Here is a 21,433-nt window from a genome sequence, read left to right on the forward strand (position 1 = left end):
TTTGATTGTTTCACTTAAGTCAAATATATGTAATACTGTAAATAAAAATAGCGCATACGCTCGCTGAGAAGTTAAATCTCTAGAAAAGGTCATTCAGTAAGTGTCAGCTAAAACAAATATAATGTTCGGCTGCGGTTGCTGCAACGTATCGCCAACAACTTGCTTCCGTTTTTGAGGGTAAAACTTCAACGAGCTGTATTATGTGCACAGAAATGAATGTAATAAAGCAGAATAGAAAACCCATAGGACGGTCAGAAAAGCTTATTCTTGCCGTTTTAGGCCAATGTTGAGTATTGTGTGAATATTAATCTTATGATGTAGTTACAGCTACAGTCTATCTTTCCAATAAAGGCAATTGTCTTAGCACTAAAATTTTAATTTTGCGGGACATACAAATGCGGCCCACAAAGGGACTGCCTTCTAAATTCTAGAAAATGATTAAAAACGAATCCAATCAATTTAATCGAAACACTGAAATGCATCGACTACATTTATCTTATTCACTTCAATTATAATACTTACTATTTTACTATTTCAGCTCTTTGTTTCTACGATTAAAAAGAAAAACCGCTATCGGTGGATCACTTCCACGTATTCTATTTTTTTTTTTTAATTCAAAAACAACATCCTGAAGACCCTGTCTAAAAGACGTTATAAAAGATATTAAAAAAAAAATGTTGAAATAACAAGGCGAATACCATAAATCAATTCTGTGACAGACGGGAGTTTCAATACGGACATCCGCGTGAGAAAGATCTAAGAATGTTTTCGTGATAGAAAGATTCTGTACAGAAAAAGCTTTGACGCAGAATTCTGGACGTACAGTCGTTCTAAAGTGGGTAACTTCAGGAACATGCAATGCAGATTATATTAGCCGCAATGCTACGATGTTGCAATGTAATTACGGACTTGTGCGAAAAAAACGGCCGTAACCCGAAGCTTCAAACACGAAGGTAACCCGAAGGTTATAAAAGTGATGTCTGTTGAGAATAGGAAAGAGGAACGTTTTCTATGAAGCAGAAACATTAACAAGATAATAAGGCCAAAGGGACGCACAAGAAGATTGCTCTGCTACGAAACCAAGTTTACGCGTCTTGCAACACTCGCGGTGTACCCCAAAGTAAAACGCAATAGCTATTATTGCAAGACATTCCAGGTTAAGAGTCAACTAAGGGCCGCACTGTTTTAAGATCCGTAAATAAGGATGTTGAAAAAGATTCATTTATTTGACAGTGTTACAAGCTGAGGAAGTGGCTACCAGAAGAAATGGAAGTCTCCAAAAATGACTAGAGCAGCTCCGCATCCGCCCTATGGAGACATTGCCACTAGACTCCGTGACAACTGGCTGTCGTTTCGTAGGTCAAGATTTGGCTATCGTATTACAACAAAATCAGCGCTTTTTCCTTCTAGCTCATCAAGCAGATTATGCAAAGCCCTTTACCGGTTACTAAGTGAAGAACTGATCATATTCGCTGAGTTTGAGGTGCTTCGAATTCCGTTTTACTCCATTGAAGGGAGCTACTGCTACATTTTCGCTGTCGTTTTTTCCTTTGCTTTTGTACCGCTTTCAAAACCATCGCGGTCTGTCGTCGGTTCTGTTTCGGCAGGCCGAGCCGATGGCTCTCTTGTAGACGGTTCAGGTGGCGAAGCAAGAGAAAGAAACTGCTTTCGACTGCCTGGTTTCTATGTTACATCTGTTTGTATTTTCAGTAATATATCTGGAGTTCGCAGGATAGTCCGTCCCCCCACAATTATGTCAAAAAGGCTGGTCTCTTTCCTATTCCTGACAACGTGCACTGAAGTTCCTTATCAATAACACCGTTTCATCGTGACCACCTGGTCAGTGCATTCAGACGATCTGTGGCGAACCTTCTGAAATAACGAGCAGCACAGGGCAGACTCACTCTCTCAGCAGGTAGGCGTTCTCTGCACAGCTTAACCCATGAGCGGATCTTATTTGCAGTGGTTAGTGGCCCGCATCAGGGCGGACTAGAGGCCAGTAGCGCCCTGAACAAGCTCACCAATAAAGCTGTCCTTGAGTCTCTTCAATTTTCTTTGTAGTACCTTCTACAAGATTCCTAATTAGCAGGCGCTTGTGGTAGGCCATATAGATGAAAGCTGTCGGAACGTTTCGCGCGCTTGTACGAATGCATAAAAAGCCATTGCCGTACTATAATGATTCGAAACATCAACAAAGCGATTTTTTTCGCAGCGGCTCTGAGAACCTACAACACAACTTCGATTCGATGCGGCATGTCGCAGTCACGGGAACCAAGATCCTGCGTAATGGGGACGTGCAGTTCAGCGTGAAAGAAGCAACGTATCTGGAATTTCCGGAAACAAAAATCATAGACTCATCAAGCCAAGACAGTTTCTAACCCTTCTGTTACGTATGGTTTTATAAGAATCTAGAAACCATCACTTCGATTTATTAATTTATAATAACAAAGACGGTGTCCACTTTATGCGCTCTGTCCGTTAACATTGGTGTATTGATCTTACAGCATGTTTTTTAGGAAGCCTGCAGTAATGAAAAACTAGCGTCACTTTACATCATTATTTTTACCGATGGGGTTTAGACTTGGTTTAGAAACTGTTTATTTTTATAATGAATTTTGGCATATGGCTTTTATATAATGTGTGATCAAATCAACCATATCACTTTCACCCGAGCCTTACTATTTGTATATACTATGTTCGATATAACTTCATAAGGCTTTAAAACCTTGAATGCGAAAATCTTCATACGAATATTGGCGTGAATGATTATATCGAACTGTACCATGGAGCTGTCAGGTTTTTATTTAAAATAATAAAACCATGGCCTTCTTAACCAAAGTACACCATAACTGATAACGGACATTCCATGCTCTATAAATGTGTATTCTTCTACACAATCACCATACGTTAGAAGACGCCTTCCATTGTCTATGATAGAAAGGTTGCATAATGTTGCAGAAGGTTCTAACTCATTACAATGTTGATATCAAATTAACTGTCAAGCTCCAGTTTGAGGACTTCAAAATGAAACAAGTTCTGCTGCTTCTGTGCACTGAAGTTAAATTCGTTGGGATATTAAGGGAAATCAGCAGCCTAAGGGAACCGCGTTTCTAAAATTCATGTCCTAAACCAATGTTAGTGATAGGTGTAAAGTTGACAAGAGCAAGTTGTTTCTAAGAGTAAATTATTGGCGTTTTTTAGCATATAGATTTTCAGATGTCCATTACTTCTTTTTTTTATCAAATTGAAATTATTATACTTCGTGGCAATTATTGCAAATTGTAACCATCCTAAATGTTACTTTTTGTTGACTTTGTTGAATATTACTTTGTTGTTTGACTTACTTTGTTCTCCTAAGAATTTAGGTAAAAGCAAACGTTTACCTTGTTATAGGCACTGGTCTGAAACAAAAAGAAAACTGATCTACATTGGATAACACTTTCTGCATATAACTTGTAATACACAAATGTGATTGTGAATGTTCGGATGTGGAAACTCAAGCTACCTAAAGAAATTAAAAGGCAACCTTATCTTGCTTCGAGCCTTTCAACATTTTATTTACCACTTAATCTCTCGGAGGGTGGTGGACGCAATGTGAAGATAAAAATTCAAAGCAAGCCTCTTTTTCTTTCAAGTTTTGTTGCTCACTAATAATTTTTAGTTACTACTATCTCTCACCGTCCAGTGTGCATGAATTATTAATAATGTACTGTTAATAGTAACTCCCAAAGTAAAAAGAAACTATGAATCTATCAGTCTACCAGACTCACTGGTAGATTAACAGATTCTCACTGCCGAGTCCAGGGAGTTATGTTTGCCAGTTGCTGTTGCGCTGCTATGCTTAGTAGAATTTGATTATTCTGTCGGTCTGTCAACGCTCAGAAGAAATTATTTATTCGACTGGGCTTTCCCATAATTAAATAACTACGTGGCCCTCACTTATTTTTGCATGTTTTTTTTGTGGAATCTTTCCTGGAACTAACGCATGAAAAATTTTTTGGTTACAAATTATATTATAACATCTTCTCATTCTCTTAAGTAAGGTTTCGGTTTTATAATATAGCTAACATTTCAAAAGGTCAAAAGGAATCGAGAAAAAATAGAAAAATGCCATTATATCTTTCTGACTTCGAAACATGCTCTAGTTTCTTTGTAGTCGGATCGGAGAACTTCGGTCACCTTTACCAGCCGTAAGGCCGACGAATGGTACGTCACACCGTTGACAACGAAAAGCGATTTGGCCATCATTGTTAGACATTTATCGTTGGCATCTGCCCTATCATCAAGGGGGACAAACTGAAATTTTACTAATGCCTCTCGGAGCATTTTGAACAGGCGATGACCTTGCATAGCTTTCATCAAATACGTGCGAACGATGGCAGCAATAGGAATTAACAGTAGGTAACTGTGATAGATAGAATATTATGATCTGATCTGAAGAACAGTCGGTAATAGTCTTCATGGCTATCCAGAGCACGGCGCACATTGAGTCATGAGTACAGACGATGGGTTCTAAATACGAGCTATGGACCCATCTTTAATGAACGGTTAACATCAACGATCACGCATAGGCATAAACAACTTCAGCAATAACAGTATTAGTTGCAGTGGCAGAAGTAGCAAAGGAAAGCAGTAGGCGGCAATGTTCTACTCCTACCTAAGGATAGGAGTTCGGGTTAGCAGCATGAACTGCACGCATGAAGCTCACTCCGTCCATATTTCTTATCATGTGCTCCACAGCTCGAGCGCCTACCAGTTCATGTACAATTTCCGCCCTTGGAACTCTTGCCAGATGCTGCAATAGTTTTGGCAAGCATTTCTCCACCCAATGAGCGGGTAGGCGACTGCAAACAAAAAAAAAACAATTATGTGAGCACAAGAAACTACAGTGAAAACGTTGGAAAGTTTTCAAAATTTTCTGTTCACTAAGAGAATTGTGAAGAAGCAAAAATCTATTCTACATAAATAACTATCTGTCGACAAACATCGTGAAACAATCACAGGCCCACACTTATGAAGTCTTTCGTCGTAAGGTTCAATTATCTTACTTAAGCTCCGAGTCTTCAGCACATTCAAGGATTCGACCAATGAAGAAAAGGCCAAGTTTGGACTCAACGGCCATTGCTGGCGCCTTCAGTAGACAAGTGGTGAGAGAGACCAGTTGCTCCATTGTGCACCCGTGGAAAATACGCGCAAACACCTGTTGCTTTTGAGCGAATACCATATCAGACCCGTCGCTAACCAGCAGCGTATCAAGGCGACGCAACATTATACTAACCAATTCCAGTACATGATCACGCAGAGATACCTCTGACCAAAGATGAGCAAGTGTATACATTACCTGTAACGAAACATTCTTTTTACAGACCCTATCTCAAAAAAAAAAGAAATTTTGGAAATGTACTGTTTTGGTTAACCCTGTTATTTGACGCGATTTCTTTTTCTGACCTAATAACACACTTGTGACAGATTTGCTGTTTCTGAAAATCGTGGGTATCGATTTTGAATAGTCTTTAAGTAATAAGGAGGATTTTCATACTCGTCAACAAAATTTTGCAGCAATGAATTAAAAAGTTCGAATTGAGTTATGTACGCAGCTACTGCAGTTCGAAACTGATACTTCGTGGGTGAATTACAAGCCGGCACCATTAGTGACTAAACTGTGATTTAAAACTCACCAGTCTTCGGGAATGCACAAGTCGAACGAGATTGCAGACGTTATCTGGTAAGACATTATCTGCAAGCTTCCGAAGAGCCTTGAGACGATCTTCCGCTGAGGGTGGCTCAGTGGGATCAACCAGCCTATCAAAGACATCCTCCATGATATCGATGACTGGTCCTAAATCTGCAGCTAATTCGAGCTGCTCCCATACCTTGTGTTTTAACTCCGTCATCTGGGTTTCAAAATGAACGTCGCCCGTTCTTTGATCAATTGAGCGTCGCTAATAATTGACAACAATAAAATCAAATTAGTAAACATTTCACTATAAGGACACAAGAAGAATACAGTACGTAATAATCTGTGACTAGGCCTTAAGTTTAGCTTTACAAATTTGAGATTTTGTCTTAGCAATAAGCCAAACAGGTGATTAATCAATAGATCAATAAGTATAGGAACGTAAGTCTAGCATCTCCAGAAAATGCAGTACAAAGATTATAAATCAAGTATGCTCAGTTAGTCTCGTCTACATATCACAAGTCGATTTTATGTCTTTTTGCTACTAAAATTACTGTGATTACAGCTCACACATGCTCTCCGATTTATCGTAATGCATCAGTTTCTCTGCATCTTCAGATTAAGAAAGGTCGGCAAATTTGTTACGTACTTGGCCATCACGGGTACATGTTGGGTCGTTTATTATGAAACGCAAGAATAGTGCTTTTTATGACGATGCGACACTTGGCTTATTTCTGTTTTTGACATGTATTTGCATTGCTTGGAAATTGAAATAGTTCATTAAAATATTATTACTCGTTTTTTAGTGGGCGAATTGCAGTGAGCTACTAAAATCACCAGTCAGAACCTATCTTGGAACTATGGTAACGAAGACAGATCGCCTGTTTTTCGGTGAGCGATCTACTACTAAAAATCTTGTGAACCGTTATGAACAGGAACGAAATTTTGACTTCGAACATGAGCTTTTAGAAATGCTCAGTGGATCAATAACGAACTGTTGTTGAGAGCTCTGATGAAAGCCGACCTATATACAAGCGCACGATTGTAAACACTTCGATTTGATGCAAATAACAATATCATATTAATTCTCCCAGTTAAATTAATAAGATAAACAACTGCAAAATGACTACCACAATGATTTGAAAGGGGAATAAAACATTTTTTCTCTCGCACTACAACGACTTATGACTCATGTACAGTTGCATAAGATTTTGGTATCTGTCAAGCGGCCTAGTGGAAATGTTACCCACTACAGCTCCTAAGTCCTGGTTCGTCGATTATGGCTGAGGCGTTTTGTTAGTAATTCGAGAAGATAATAAAATTAGGTAACAAAGTTAAGGCACTTTTATTACACGCGAACGCTCGACCTCACACAGCAAGTTTTACGGTGGCAAAGATGCAGGACTTCCAACTGGGTGCTATTTATAACTAATACCTAACTAGATATTGTTCTATACAAAATTTAGTAACTTCTTAATAAATTGTTCACATCGCAGTACGCACAACTGTTTTCATTATATCAGCTGCACCGGCGGGATGTATTCTTCCATCAAACTTGGCAACACTTTTCACTTATTTACTTTTGCAAAAGTCTTCCATGAGACTCACTAGGTACCCTAAATTTCCACCCTGGAATACTTCAAACCAACGTCTCGATGTGTTCCTAGTAGAATATACTTGACCAAATACAACGTTTATACAGCGAGCTAGGCTGTTATAGACTCCAAATGGACTCATATTCGTATTTCCCTATTTTCCATTGCTCACTGCGATTCCTTTGCCATAAACATGAGTGACGGTACTTGAGTGTATTGTATCTATATGTTTCGAAAACAAAAAGCGTTCTGAAATGTCGCGCGCTATAGAGCAGTACCATTTTTCAGAATAATCCATTTACTATGATACATTCGCATAGGAATTGCTGAAACGTACAGATCAAACGGTTGTTGTGTCCACATAGTATATTTTGCTTAGCATCGTTTTCAACCTAAGCGGTGGAAGAACAGGAAGGAAACTCATTTTGGCTGATGAAATTTTAACTAATTATGCTATTGTGTAATTAAGAAAACTTATCGCCTTAAATGTAAAGCAAGTATTTTCGATAATGTTCTTAGTAATTCGAAAACTTAGGCCAACAAGCATCTTAACTTAGCGATGAACTCGGCCATTTGACGTTTTTTGCCTCTGACTGTATGATTTATGTCGTGCACGACATTAAGAAAAAAATGAAGCAACTACCACAACATACTGGATTCAACTTATTTAATGATTGGTTGCCCGTAAAACTATATTTTATTTTAATCGAATAATTTTGGCACGTACTGTGTCTACTACTCTATATGTATAGCCAAAGTTGGAGCTCAGGAATTAGTTTTTCCACTATATTGTGTCAAAAACATTTTATATGCATCCTAATGGTCTCTCGCTGAATTCAAAGGCCGCGGAAATAGCTATGGTAGGTATGACATGTGCAGCGAGGACGAACTATTTAAAAGTGGCTTGCAAATCGCCGTGAATCAGCTTTGCTAATGAATACTTGTCTGTATTGGAACAAATATTCCAGGAAGCTGACAAAAATGTGAAACAAAGCAGGCGTTGGAAGTGCTGTTGTTGCCAGCCACAAGAAGAGAATACTTAGCGATGAACGATGGCAACGAAAGAAAAAACACTTGAGCATTTATATAGGGAATCAACAATGGAAAGCAACTAACCGGACCGCCAGCTAAACGGGAATCGCCAATGCCGCCATTAATGTTGTAATGATTGCCGCTACTACTGGAAGTGTTATGGCTGCTGTTTCCGCTGTTATTGCTTGCGCCGAGATGACTGTGGACGCCACTAATTCCGCTGCTACTGCTGCTGCTATTGTTCATGATCGAGTTACTTTCCTCGGCGGCAGCCTGCTGCTGCATCCTTTGCCACAACTCCATGTAAAAGTCGTACATGCGAGGATCTCGAATCTCGGGCAGTCTTGCACGACTATCTCCCCTCTCACCGCCGAAATTGGCAGGGTTCGTGGAAGAACCATCTGGGTCGTATCGTGAACAGCTACGTGAAGTCTAGGAAGCAAACAAACAAGCAACAGAGTGTATGTGTTGAGTTGCATTATCGTGATCGTATTTACTATGTAATCCATCTCATAGTAGTAAGAATAATAAGAGTAATTAAGAATGTTACAGTTAGCTGCTTTTTTGGAATCACTAAACATTTTAATAACAAAACACACATAAGAAATTGTAAGACATCATAAGGAAAGCGAAACAAAAAATGTATCCTACTCTGGTAACCGGATTCGTAGCAGCAGCAATGGATGCGTGACCCGAGTGTTGTTGTCCTCCCCCACCTCCTCCTCCTCCACTCGTCCCGTTTCCGTCCCATTTGCAATCAGAGCTGTTATTATTTACCCCGCTATTGGGGGCGTTAGTATTGTTACTGTTGCTGCTGCTGTTGTTGTTAGTACTGCTAGGAGCGCCGCTGCTGTTGCTATTGGTATTGTTAGGATGATGGTCGTGTATGTGTTGTTGGACTGCTTCGATACCAAACGTCTCGACGTTGCGTAGGTCGAAGTTTTCAGGCCGAATCGAAATTGCATTCCCGCTCTGACCTGTTCCGCCGCTGCCGCCGTGACTAGGAGCATTCGGTCCACTAAAGCGACGACAGTAATGACCATTTCCGCGCTCGGCACGTCCACCATCAAACCTGCCTGAGCCCCGACGAGGGGACACCAATGGTGCCGTTCCTCCAACAACCACGCGATCAGCATCGCCTCTTTCAAAAGAGATCTGGTGAACTGACTCACGTTGAGGAGCAGGACCATCGTCAGCATCAATAACGGATCGTTGTTGATGCAGGCTGCTACGACTAATATTTTCCCGGTAATTTTCTGCGATACACAAATATTTATTTACTGTTTAGCCTGATGTAATAAATTCCTAAAATCAATAAGAACAATTAAGTAGCGGTGCATGCAAGCGGATGTTAAGATGTTTGGAAGTTATTTCGATATAACCTGCTCTTGATAACAACAATTATTCCGGTATAAAATAACTGCTACGTATTATGCTCATTAACTGGTGCAACAACTAGTGTCTGAAATTGAGGACAACTTTCTTCATTGAATGCATGGGTTGTTTGTAAAGCAACACTTCGCCATTGTGACGGCGTCAGCTAACGCGTACATTTACGTGTGCATTTTTTAACCACAATCTCCAGTTTCAGCTGTCATTCGTACTAAGAGATATGAAGCCGTTAAGAATCAGACCGGCCTATGTCTTATGTCTTATCTACGTCTTATCCTACGTCCCTTGATGGAGACCGATTAAATTTATATAATAGATATATCTATTATTGTATTATTATGAAATGTACATAGTAGATATAATATAAAACTGATGGCTTCAAAAGATTATGGGACAGATAATCATACACGCTTGATAAAGGACTGATAGCATGTAAGAAGCAGCGATTATATACTTGAACCCACACACACACTTATTAACAGAAACACTTATTAAGCTAACAAAAGCTGACGTATTTATATAGCTGGTGTAATAATTATGTGCTAAAGACACAGGTAGTTTTATGTATTTGAAACTATAATTATACCAACTAGCCTGTTCTATTTACACATTAACGAAGTATAAATGTCAATATATACATATACATACGATTAAAGTAAATTTTTGGGTAACATAATTGCCTTTTTTGTTTCGCGACTGCTTGGAGATAAACATACATTATTATTATAGGCTGTTAATTGTCGCTGACGCCGCAGTTTCTACCGTAGATATGAACTGATCGCTTCTTAAATGAGCTTTCTAGTAGACGCGTCAGGTAAAATTTGACTGGACACGCTAAACTGGCACTGCGTGTTTTTAAGGTATATTCGGCAAGCTTCGCAGTAATATGTGAACCTAAAATTATCTAAAAATGTATAAATATTGATACAAATGGCGTTTGACAATACAACTGGGAGTTTATGTGGCAATATATGGGAAATTTTATTATAAACGCAATTTTCAGATACATGGTGGGTAGAATCCAAGTTCGGTATTGCTACAACTTGAAACAATAAATTAAGACTAAAACCTAGAGTAACAACTTTTTGAATGGGCATACAATGCAAACAAGCAAATTATTTAGGGTATACACATTTAGAGCATTTCGGTGTTGATATAACTAGATCTGATTAATTAGAATCTTGGAATCATAGCTAGTTGAATCTAGAAGCTTCCAAATTACCAGTCCGTGTTAAAAATATTTTTACGATTTTTTTAAAGAATAAACATCACTAACTTATCCGCGTAGTACACACGTTTTCTGAGGTCGCACAGGTTGTAACAGATTGGACAACTATAAGCATCCATAGCCGTAAGCGATATGGTGCTACGGTGCTCGCTAAGCTTGACTTCGTGTGGTCGTCAAGCATAATTTTAGTCTTAAATTATGACTAATATCATATAAAGTCCGAACTATCGTCTTGTTTTATGCAAGGTGAAAATTATTCAGATCCTCTCAATTTTTCATCAGACAATGATCAGTCACCACACACGACTTACAACCGCGTGCCTTGCTCGCGGTAATTGCTGAGCTGTGCGCGTACGAAAACCAAGTTCAAAAGAACGGTCGATTTTCGAAAAGATATTGGATTGTCGTATTGACCTACTTTATGATGCAACTGAATTATATAATATGGCGACTCTGACCTACCTGAGTGTTTTTAAAATTTCAATGTGGTTTGAGTATCCTCAAAGTGAATATTTTTAACGCTAGCACATTACTTCACAACAGCAACAAAATATGGACTGATGATTATCGTTTTCTAGTCCGGTCATTACTATTCAATCATCGCCAGACTAAGCTTCCTTACGACGCATGCTCTAAACACATCTAAGAAGGTCAAATAGAAGAAGCTTAAAAGACGTGCCACTCACTCTTATCCACTTGTAATCAACGATGGGCTACAGACAACAACTTGATCCCACATGTGCCTCCGATCTCCTAGGCATGATTCAAAGACATGCCCCCGGAATGGATATGATAAGATGGAAATGTTTTCTTTTTGAAATTTTGGGAGATGTTATATAAAGTCCTAAAGAAAATATTAGCAAACTTTACTTTTAAATAAGTAGCATAACGCCACGAGAAGCTATTATATTTAGATATAATACAAACTTTCGATGAAAGACCTATCTATAAAAAGTAACGTTTGTAAACTCTTTCGTAGATAACATCACAGGAGATAACTAAAATCTCTATAGTTAATATTTCATTAGAAAAATAAGAACTTAATTGAACAGAAGAAGACGCAAATAAAGGATGCGATGAAGAATATGAAGGGAAAATGCCTAATGTTAATTCTCAGTTTTTTGTAGCGTGGATGATAATCTGCAAAAGCTGAAAGTATTTCTGTTTAAAAAAATAAGCTTGTTCACTGTTAACAATAGGTCCGCTGCACGTTGCTTTCATCGTACAGTTTGAAACAAAGGTTAGCCAAGAGAGATTTGTATCTGTAACTATTGCGGTAAACTTTTCCCCATACTTTATGTTAACGAATGTATGGAAATCTTATGATGATAATAGTGATCAGTCACCTAGCGCATTGAGGTTCACAGCCATGAAGGATGTGATCATCTTACAAGACCTTACTTAAATGTTCATAGTGCTCTATACCTAATATGCTTCAACAAGGACATCCTAAGCATTTATCGTCTATCTATGCCCTTAGGCATATAGATAGATTTGCGCTCGTCCTCTTCCCGTAATGATAGGTTAATTTTTTTCCTTGTTCTGGTAGACATTAGTCAATTAAACATTTTCCCTTTTTAAAATTCGTATATGTAGGTATGTTTACATTTCTACAATGTCAACACGCTACGGAAGCAATTACTATCCTTACTTAGTTTGCGCGTAGCATGCTACACGCACAAAACATGAAAAATCATTACCTATTTCATTTAAATACTTCGTATTGCCTTTCACCTCCATTTCTCCATTTCCGACTTATTAAATCTATAATTCACTTTCTGATTTTCTTCCTGTGAATAGAATTTGACTGAGCTAATTTTAGTATTGAAGCCCGAAGCGGCGTACGTAAAACCAAGTGACTTGGTGACTTTGCTTTGTGTATCGATCGACCTTTCGTAAACCAAACAGCAAATGTTTTGGTCTTGCGTTTGGTTTTTGAACCGAACGCTTGTCATTATTGCTGCACACATCTTTTGGTAGACATTTAGTAGTAAATTATCTAGTGCAATTTAGCGGCTACAGGATTTTATAAGTAAAAATGATCGAACTTACCTTCTGATTTTTGCTTTCCTATAGTCCACTCATTTTCCTCCGTGTCGGGAGGTAACTGCTCAAGAGAGTCGCCCATTTCTCGACCTGCGAGTCCCTCCAATTCCTCGGTGGCGCTTTGCCGGTTCCCGTAGAGTTTTTTTAATGCTCCACAGCTACTGCCGTCCTGTTTCTGCATCGTGAAATCCAGGCCTAGATGCGAAAGAGTTGAATCAATCAAAAACGCCATATTGTCTTTCTCTTGATCATTGTCATCGACTCCAGCACGCCTCGAACATCGTCCCGAGACCTCTTCGACTGAATCATCGGCTTCTTTCTCTTTTAAGCTTGCAGAATCACCATCCGTCTCGGCACCGTTTGATATCGTCAGTGTGCTACCTGACTCAAATTCACCCTCTTCCCAAGTTTCTAAAAGCATAAGCATACCCATTTATTAGCACTGTTGATTGGGGATCCTGGGACTACTTTTTTCAACGTTGTTTAGAATACGTTTGCTCCCAACAAGGGGCTAAGCCCAACAAAATACTTTTAATAAAGAATCAATAAGAAGAAATTTGTGTATGTATGCATTTCTCCTTCAATAGTACCGTTTACGATACATTGACTTAAAGTAACCGAAATAATTTTAGATTCAATAAACGGTAATAACTCAAATGAAGATGGCCGTTTCCAAATCTATCCCCAATAGAAAACAAACAGATCTTCAGTATGAGCCCAATTAGTTTCATAAATAAAGTTAATTGATAGAACTGGACATAATGAACATTCATATTTTTACGTTTATTTACAACATTTACCTATGAAATGTGAGTCCTTTAGGTAATCTAAGCTATTGACACCAGTTATATCAGATAGTAATTTGTAGTTATTCGAATCTAGTATTCGAATTACGATGGAGTAATACTTCCTACAATTCGTAGCGGATTTTTCGTACTAATTTCACGAAAAGATTGTATCGTTAGAGCACGACGAAGAGACTTCTAAAAAAATGAATAGTTCATTATCAAAGTCATGTCTTTGCAATTTTTATGGTATCTATACTTATGGATCTGTAATAATTTACGAAGTTGTTACGGGTTAGACATCTGCTCTTGTGGTTATATACGTATGATTAAAGACGTGCATTTCTATTAGTATGTGAAAAACCGCAGATTAGTCTAAATTGATTCCGAACGTAAGATATAAGTCAGCTAGAAACTAAACAGTACGCTACTTCGTTAAATTTATCTCGTTAAAGAAAGTTGTTCTTTCCCCTTTAGAATCGTTTTAAAATCCTTTTAAATTATACGCGGCTATATTAACGTCATAAAATGTTGGTATAGAATCTCTTCGGCAAACGGGTCTCTTCAAAATAGCCTTTGCAGCAAAAATTTCGAAGGAAAAGCAGCTATATGTCTTAAACAGGACACGGCGTCCGACATGGTAGACAGCGATATGTCTTGAAATACATGTGAATTAGATGTCCATTTTGACCAACACGGTGACTGATGAACCCGCGTTATAAAAAAGTTTCGGCGTTTTTTTTAAACGAATGTTCGAGAAAAGCTCTACTTTGCTTGTAGGACGAGATAGCTTTTACGTGTAATGAACCAATACAAACGAACGCATCTCCAATGACCACAGCTTTTAAACTGCCGCCAAATAACCTAACCGATTGACCTTACACGCTGCGTCCAAAATGAGAAGTGTATGCATGTGGATCATCGTGATTGAGGCACCTTAGCGGTTCGATGCGTAAATGTTTACAGTAGACTAAGATTGAGCTAAACAGATGTTTTATCTGCACACTTTCTACACCACCAGACCTTAGATAAAGCAGATATTCGAATAGTGGAATTATGCAAACCTTCTACAATATCCAACACGGCATAAAAAAGTTAAGTCGACAGTTCTAGTTGAACTTTGCTCTATTTAAGGAAGCACTTTGTACCCTCAAATACCTAAAAACAAGAATATTCAAGTTTCTATAAAAATTAGTTGCTACTTATAAAAGACATGTTGATAAGCCTTCCAAATGAGACCTGTTATAGGCAAGCTTGTGACGCTGTAGCTACGAGGTTAACCGTGTACGAATGATTTAGTCCAAAGGTCTGCAGGAGTTTACACGAAAACAGAAAAATAAAATGAGGTACTCTTTGCCTCACCCATGGTACCGAAGGTCTCTTCGTTGAAACTATCGTAAACCTCTTCCCTGGAATCCGGTGGAGGGCTGCGTGTCTCAAACAAAGCCTTCAAATTGTTTTCCATCGTGTTTAGTGGATGAGCTTTCGGTGATCGTCGACAGGGTTAGTGTCAGCGCTATCGATGTGACGCTGGCGTCCAATGTAACTTAACCAAATCACGTTGCAGGGCACGTTCGATCACAAAAGTTCAGCTAACCAACGCACACTTCGTTCGACTAGAAAAAACCATACGACGACAAGAGGTTTACCGCCGCCATCTTGCTAACACCAACCAGATTTCCGCTGCTTAATCAGTGCGCTGCTGTTGCAGTTCTGCCGCCACCACTGCCGCGACAAAGTGATTATTATTATTATATTAGCTGATATCTATGTGTTATGAATTATGATTAATGTGTGTTGGTGCGTGCCATCGTCTAGCCAGTATGTTAAATGGCAACGCGCATTTTAAAATTAATGGCGCCAACGTGCTAAGATGCTGGCCGATGATGATAGTCGCTGTCAACAAGGATTAGTGCTACTTTGCTATAAACAGTTTAGGCTAATTGAAGGCTCAGCTTATTCAATCGGCGGTCAAAGTCAGGGACACCTAGAGGATAGCTGATCACTCAAGTTCTTACATTATCTTTTTTACACATCTGAGCCCTGTTCGTCTCATCCGTTATATAAATCAACGTGCCCTAAACTGAAATGTATGCGGCACTGATCCACAAGTTGTCACAGAGTACAACCTTCACTTAGGAATTCAGTACCATGTAATATAGTATAGTTACATTTACCAAGATCGATCAAGAGTTCTGGGCCCACACTATTCTGTGTCAAGTATTTCGAGTATGCCTTCCTTTCTATAAGGTGAATCCTATAAAAAACCAACGAGTTAGTAATAACTAACCAGCTGTACTGCCGTTGGGGAATCGTTAACGAGACCTCATTGTTAAGTTCTTGTACAGATTACGGACTCACCCTCAACTTGAATTACCCAACTACATGGTATAAAAGGCTGCCTGCCCTAGCACTGCTGCCTTTGTGCTAACTGGATCTGATTTTTTTACACCCGGAGAGGCGATGATGAACAACGCACTCATAGTAAAGATTTAGCTTCGTTATCCTCGTGTAGAATAGTCATCAGCCATAAAAAACGAAATATAATCACTACTTTTTCTTTTTTTGTTGTCTTCAATGACGTTCCGTCGATTATGTGGAACAGATTAAGTGGTCGTACGTTTCGTGTCGTAAAACTGTGTTACTCCTATGAATGGACATCGGTCGTTTTCTGGGCTAAAAGTGAAGGCAGAATTACCACAAGGCAAACCCAAATGACTACAAATAGTTAAGTTCACCATTACAACACCCCTAAGACAAATTTAAGTTTATTACTTGACCTCTCTTATTTTACTTATGCACAGGCTAAGGTTACCTGAGTAAGTTGCATAACGCTACACTTCGAATCAGATTTACGGAACACAGTTAAATGGAAAACGTACGAAAACATACAGATAAACACAGCTAAAAGGAAAGAATCCAGCTTTTTATGGGTCACTACATTTCAGTTAAAAGTGCTCCAGCGCCGTAAATGCTGGCGTCTCCAAAGAAACAAACTGGCTTTTACGTTTGTATGTAGTTAGTCAACTTAACCTATACACGTGGCCTGTTTACGGCTAAGTCTAATCCCACAGGAGAAGTTTATTTGAGGTAACAATAAAACAAAATTTGTGGATTGCATCACTTACGGGTACAAAGTCGCTTAAAATTAAATCGCCTGTAAAATTTCATAGGAACATAAATCCAATGTGCAGAATCGGTACAAGTAGATGATTTGGTCCAGCCCATATTTTGCCCGCAACTAAACCTCCGCATCATGTAAATACTGTCAATGGTTTAGTTTTTCAAAACCAAGCTGCTGTTTCTCATCAAATAGATTTGTCATATCGCTTAACCACTATTGACTTAAATCTGCGATCATTTTTTGACAAGAATGGGCAAGACGCGGCAACAATCCATGTAAAGAGCATTAATATAATTTTTCTAACTAACGTGTAAAGAAAGTATGCATGATTTATTCAATACACAAATGCTCTTAGTAACCTGAATTAATGTCGGCAACTCATTAAATAAACATAGTAAAGGCTGCACTGAAAAATAGTTAGGTCTTCGGAGTCAATTACCTTGCTTTTCGGTACTAGTGGTCCGTGATGTCAACTCTCTCCTTGACATTCTACATCGGCCTGTAAATTTAATGTAGCTCCTTGCTATCCATTTTTCGCGTTTTACTCTTGTTCCATATACACTTTAAAAGACCCACACAAGTTTCGGCCTTGCAGCCAGATTATGAGAACAACCGTCAAATGTTGGCTTTTTTTATAGTCGCACGCAGACACTTATGAAGTCCGTAATCAAAGCTTCTGGCGCTTCTTTAAATGTTTGTCCTGCATCATCGTTTGCTAATCATCGCTATATGAACGGCACTAGTATTACACCTGATGAAGAGCACTCAATTGTTACAGGGGATCAGAGGGACATCACAGTGTATCGTACTCGTATGTCATTTAAACGCACGAGATGAACAGATCGGCAGATCTGGAAGCATTGATGGCCGCATTTTAAAACATGTATTGAACAGGCTTAAAATTGGAGAAAAACATTAATGTCAAAGGAGAGAGTCAATGCGTCGAACGCGTTATACAACCCGAGAATATTCTACCTTATCCTCTTGATATGCTTTACTTTGTTCTGATATTGAGTCTACTAGCCTCCCCCACGCATTCTTGTTACCAGTTTGCTCCGAGCATTGATATCCGGCACGAAAACAAAGAGTTTCCTGTACAACATCCAAAAGTTGGCAACATGATCCCGTCGAAATGGACTAACGTGAGGAGACTGCCTGTCGCTTATCACCATAGTATTCAGCCTAATCAAAACATGCGCTACTATTGGGATTAGATCGAATGCTAAAAGTGTCGTAGAGGTTTGGGTCGCCTATTAATTATGTCGAGTTGTAGCTGATACAAAAGAAGAAGAAGAAAGATACAAAATTGAGACCTGTGCGTTCTTTGATATCATATGACTAATAATTAAGTTTCGATTACTAGCTTGCGACCCGCTAGAATTCGTGTCTTTATCGATAATTAATATGATCATCTTCAATACTATGTTAAAAAAAAGAACCTTCGATTTAACAGCTTTATATGGCGGCAACGACTACAGTAGGGAGAATCAATTCAACCAAACCTGTAGATTAGTGACTTTAATCCTCTGTCAACAGTTCCCTATAATCAGAAGGCTAAGTTAATCGATATTTGCGTTCAATAATGTTTTTGAACATTGTTTCAGACGGTTGGTCCCCAGCGTAAATCCGCATGCGTCGACAGTACATTATTTCAAATACAGACCGGCTTAAGTGGCCAATTACCTCACAAATAACTAAGACGAAATAGTAACTTGTCTGTTACTAATTGAGCGCGAAGTTGCTTTGTTATTATAAATACTTTTTCCCCCTAAATTAAAAAGCAAATAATAAAAAATATGACACCTGTAAGCGGGATATATCAGGCCGTTGTAAGCGAACTCTGAAGGGTGATGATTTCTTAACATGTGATACTTTCCTTTATTTCTTATACATCTGTCCTAACAATCGGCAAATATGTTCGATGCAAACAAATCAGGTACAATGACCGAAATAGTAGAGTAAAGCATGTTTAGTAAACAGATCTTAAGACATTTTTGTAATTAGGAGGAGCCCTATGGGGAAAACGATCAAGAACGGGGCGGATCTGGACCAAACACTTTGGATCAAATTGATATGCACGTGTTTCCGTTTTAGCCTAAATTAGGTAACTATGGGCGTTTGCTACATGTGGAGTTCCTGCTGCATCTCTTAGAATAGAACAAAATAGTTCTATTATTTAGTTCAAGTTTTTTTTTTACAGTACTCTTTGCGTGTGGCAACAACTCTGACCGCTAACACCTTCCCTTATAACGGTACTTTACACAGTGTAGTCTATTCCAACTCTCCACTATGTGCGCATACAGAATGTAGCTTTAACAGGTTTCCGCTGATAACGGCAGGGTCGAATGAAAAGCATTTTAGCAATATTAGTCAACGATCTGAGTCGCAATACTAGTAAGTCTAGAGCCTCATATCAATGGAAAAGTCATTTGAAACTAGCAAGAGATAGTCACCATGCTGAAGAGAAACTCTATCTGATAAATTATTACATCTGGCCCTTGATCGATAAACAAGGTATCTATGAAAACTTCTGACAGAACTAGCTGCCTAAATGCGTAACGGTTTGTTATATCAGTTCATCAATCGTATTGAACTAGAAAATCATCTGCCGTTTTGCCAAATGCCATGTGCAACGAAAGGTGGCGCCTAACGTACAATGTACACCGCACGCGCTTTCCTTCAAAACGGCAACAAATACTGCTTTTGGAGATTTCAAAAATACCTTCTATTTAAAGAAACGCGTGGAAATTCTGCGTCGTGGAAATGGCTGCCTGCGACGAAAGCAATGAGAGTTGCTGCTACAGGTTGTTACCCTAGAAACAGTGTTCTATGCTCGCGGGGACAAAGTCGGCAAATCATCGGGAGTCCTTGACTAGGCTTACACCAAACTCATCCACAAAAGTGGGCCTGATTGCTCATTTGCGCAGGGTTACGCGTAAAGATAATGAAGCGTAGTTGGAAAGCGCCGCTCAGTTCTGGAATGGCTCAATTTGAGTCGACGCGTCCACAAAGACGGTCAATGGGCCAAATAGAAGAGGGTGGGATCAAACAACGTAAAAAACTGCCCACGAAAAACTCCGACTGAATGTTAATTTCGACTAGGCAGCAACCAACGATGCTGGCAGCAAAACATTTGTTTGAGGGTACATCTGATACGTATGCCCCTGGACATCGTAAATTAACACGAGGAGGCGACGGAAAGCTTATGCAATAACGCGAGATGAACGTACCTTAACAATGATCTGATGCAGGCGCAAACCCTCACATCTGTGGGGCTAAGAACATCTAGCGCTTGGGTCTCTTAGAGGTTATGCCACAATCTCGCCCTATTTTCTTTTTTTGACAAAGAATATTTCTGGAACCAAATTGCTTATGACTGCGCAGTCCAATAATTATATCGATAAGGACTGTGATATGCTCGGCGGTGTTTTTAATACAAATAATTAAAATATTTACTGTTGTAATTCTACAATTATTACCAATGGATAAATTAGCAACATTATGCATAAAATTGTTATTATCATTTTAATCTCAAAGTATACGTGCTACTACAAATATGGCGTCTGCAGTACATGATCTACTGAGAAATGTATAAAAAAAATAAAATCAACAATTCAAAGGCATGAGGCGTTTGTTCTTGTTTTTTTTTATCTGTTTTCTGCTGCACTGTTTCTTATTATAGGGAACTTTCTGTGTTGACATTGAGTTAAGTTCATTATATACTTGTTTTCTCATTCCATTCATTTTATTCCATGGTATCTTAGATATTTTTTCAACTACGCCGATAGCCTATTGACTTCGCGCCATATTTACAAGTAACTCATGGCATATGGGTGCGTGTGTGTGGCATACGTGTTTTTCAAGCTCAACTATCTCCACGACACTGTGGGCGTCTACCATGCCTCGGCGAGGATGGTCCAACCGTTTAGTGCTTGGTGCTTATTGAACCAGGTATCAGCAAACACGTAACTGTTTAGTTTTTCGTTAACTTGTTCCAGCAAACTCGGGTGCCAAACTCTTAATGGAACCTGTGCGTTATCGCCAAATAATAAACTACAGATACTCTGAAGTAAGCGTTGCGCATTCACAGGCATTGTATTCAATCTGATTTCCACGAAACCGTCCACCAGTACTGATAATGGTGATTGCCAACGGGATATATTTATTGCAATTTAACTTATGTAGCACACGCGATCCAGATTGACTTTATCGGTTTTCAGAGTCCTAATAGTAGCAGTGAACTAGCGGGTCACAGAATACGCGCAAGAGCCCTGTCAGCACGTGTTACTTATGCCTAAACAGATCGATGTCAGTGACCTGTTAGGTAGGACACAATATAGTGAACCTTGGTTTACGTTGATCACTCGTTTGTTAAGCTAAGCCAACGTGATACTATCGGATCAATAAAGAATGCCTTCGGATATATCACTGATCTTCATATCAGCAACGTAAAAGAGCACCTAAAGTAATAGTGAATAATACCGCTACAAGGAAGAACAAGGACAGAACAGCGTGGTAATCTAACGAGGAGCATGATCAACGATTCCGCTTTCG

General features: G+C 39.0%; 1 protein-coding gene across 3 annotated transcripts; it reads right to left on the bottom strand.

The window, feature by feature from the left end:
* Nucleotides 1–3,527: 3,527 nt before the first annotated feature.
* On the bottom strand, nt 3,528–17,642 carry LOC111245156 (uncharacterized). Of its 3 annotated transcripts, none has more exons than XM_022793115.2 (7): nt 17,319–17,642; nt 12,977–13,381; nt 8,956–9,560; nt 8,389–8,736; nt 5,679–5,942; nt 5,049–5,341; nt 3,528–4,844 (listed from the first exon to the last, which is right to left on the bottom strand). In XM_022793115.2, exons 1-7 carry the CDS (start codon nt 17,365–17,367, stop codon nt 4,658–4,660), a joined length of 2,151 nt encoding a protein of 716 aa, XP_022648850.1. In that variant the 5' UTR covers nt 17,368–17,642; the 3' UTR covers nt 3,528–4,657. The 3 variants fall into 3 exon arrangements, with proteins under 3 accessions (XP_022648850.1, XP_022648847.1, XP_086837183.1); XM_022793112.2 differs by lacking the exon at nt 17,319–17,642 and adding an exon at nt 15,118–15,490; XM_086981057.1 differs by lacking the exons at nt 5,049–5,341; nt 17,319–17,642 and adding an exon at nt 15,118–15,493.
* Between the last annotated feature and the right edge of the window lie 3,791 nt (nt 17,643–21,433).

The sequence above is a fragment of the Varroa destructor genome, unplaced genomic scaffold, assembly GCF_002443255.2.
Source record: "Varroa destructor unplaced genomic scaffold, Vdes_3.0 BEIS01000002.1, whole genome shotgun sequence".
NCBI lineage: Eukaryota > Metazoa > Arthropoda > Arachnida > Mesostigmata > Varroidae > Varroa > Varroa destructor.

Excerpts from the sequence above, each read along its gene's own strand:
- LOC111245156 (XM_022793112.2), bottom strand. The coding sequence starts at position 15,220 with ATGGAAAACAATTTGAAGGCTTTGTTTGAGACACGCAGCCCTCCACCG. Across the intron at positions 13,382-15,117 it reads AGAGACCTTCGGTACCATGG|AAACTTGGGAAGAGGGTGAA; the intron begins GTGAGGCAAAGA and ends TTATGCTTTTAG. Across the intron at positions 8,737-8,955 it reads CTACGAATCCGGTTACCAGA|ACTTCACGTAGCTGTTCACG; the intron begins GTAGGATACATT and ends TTTGCTTCCTAG.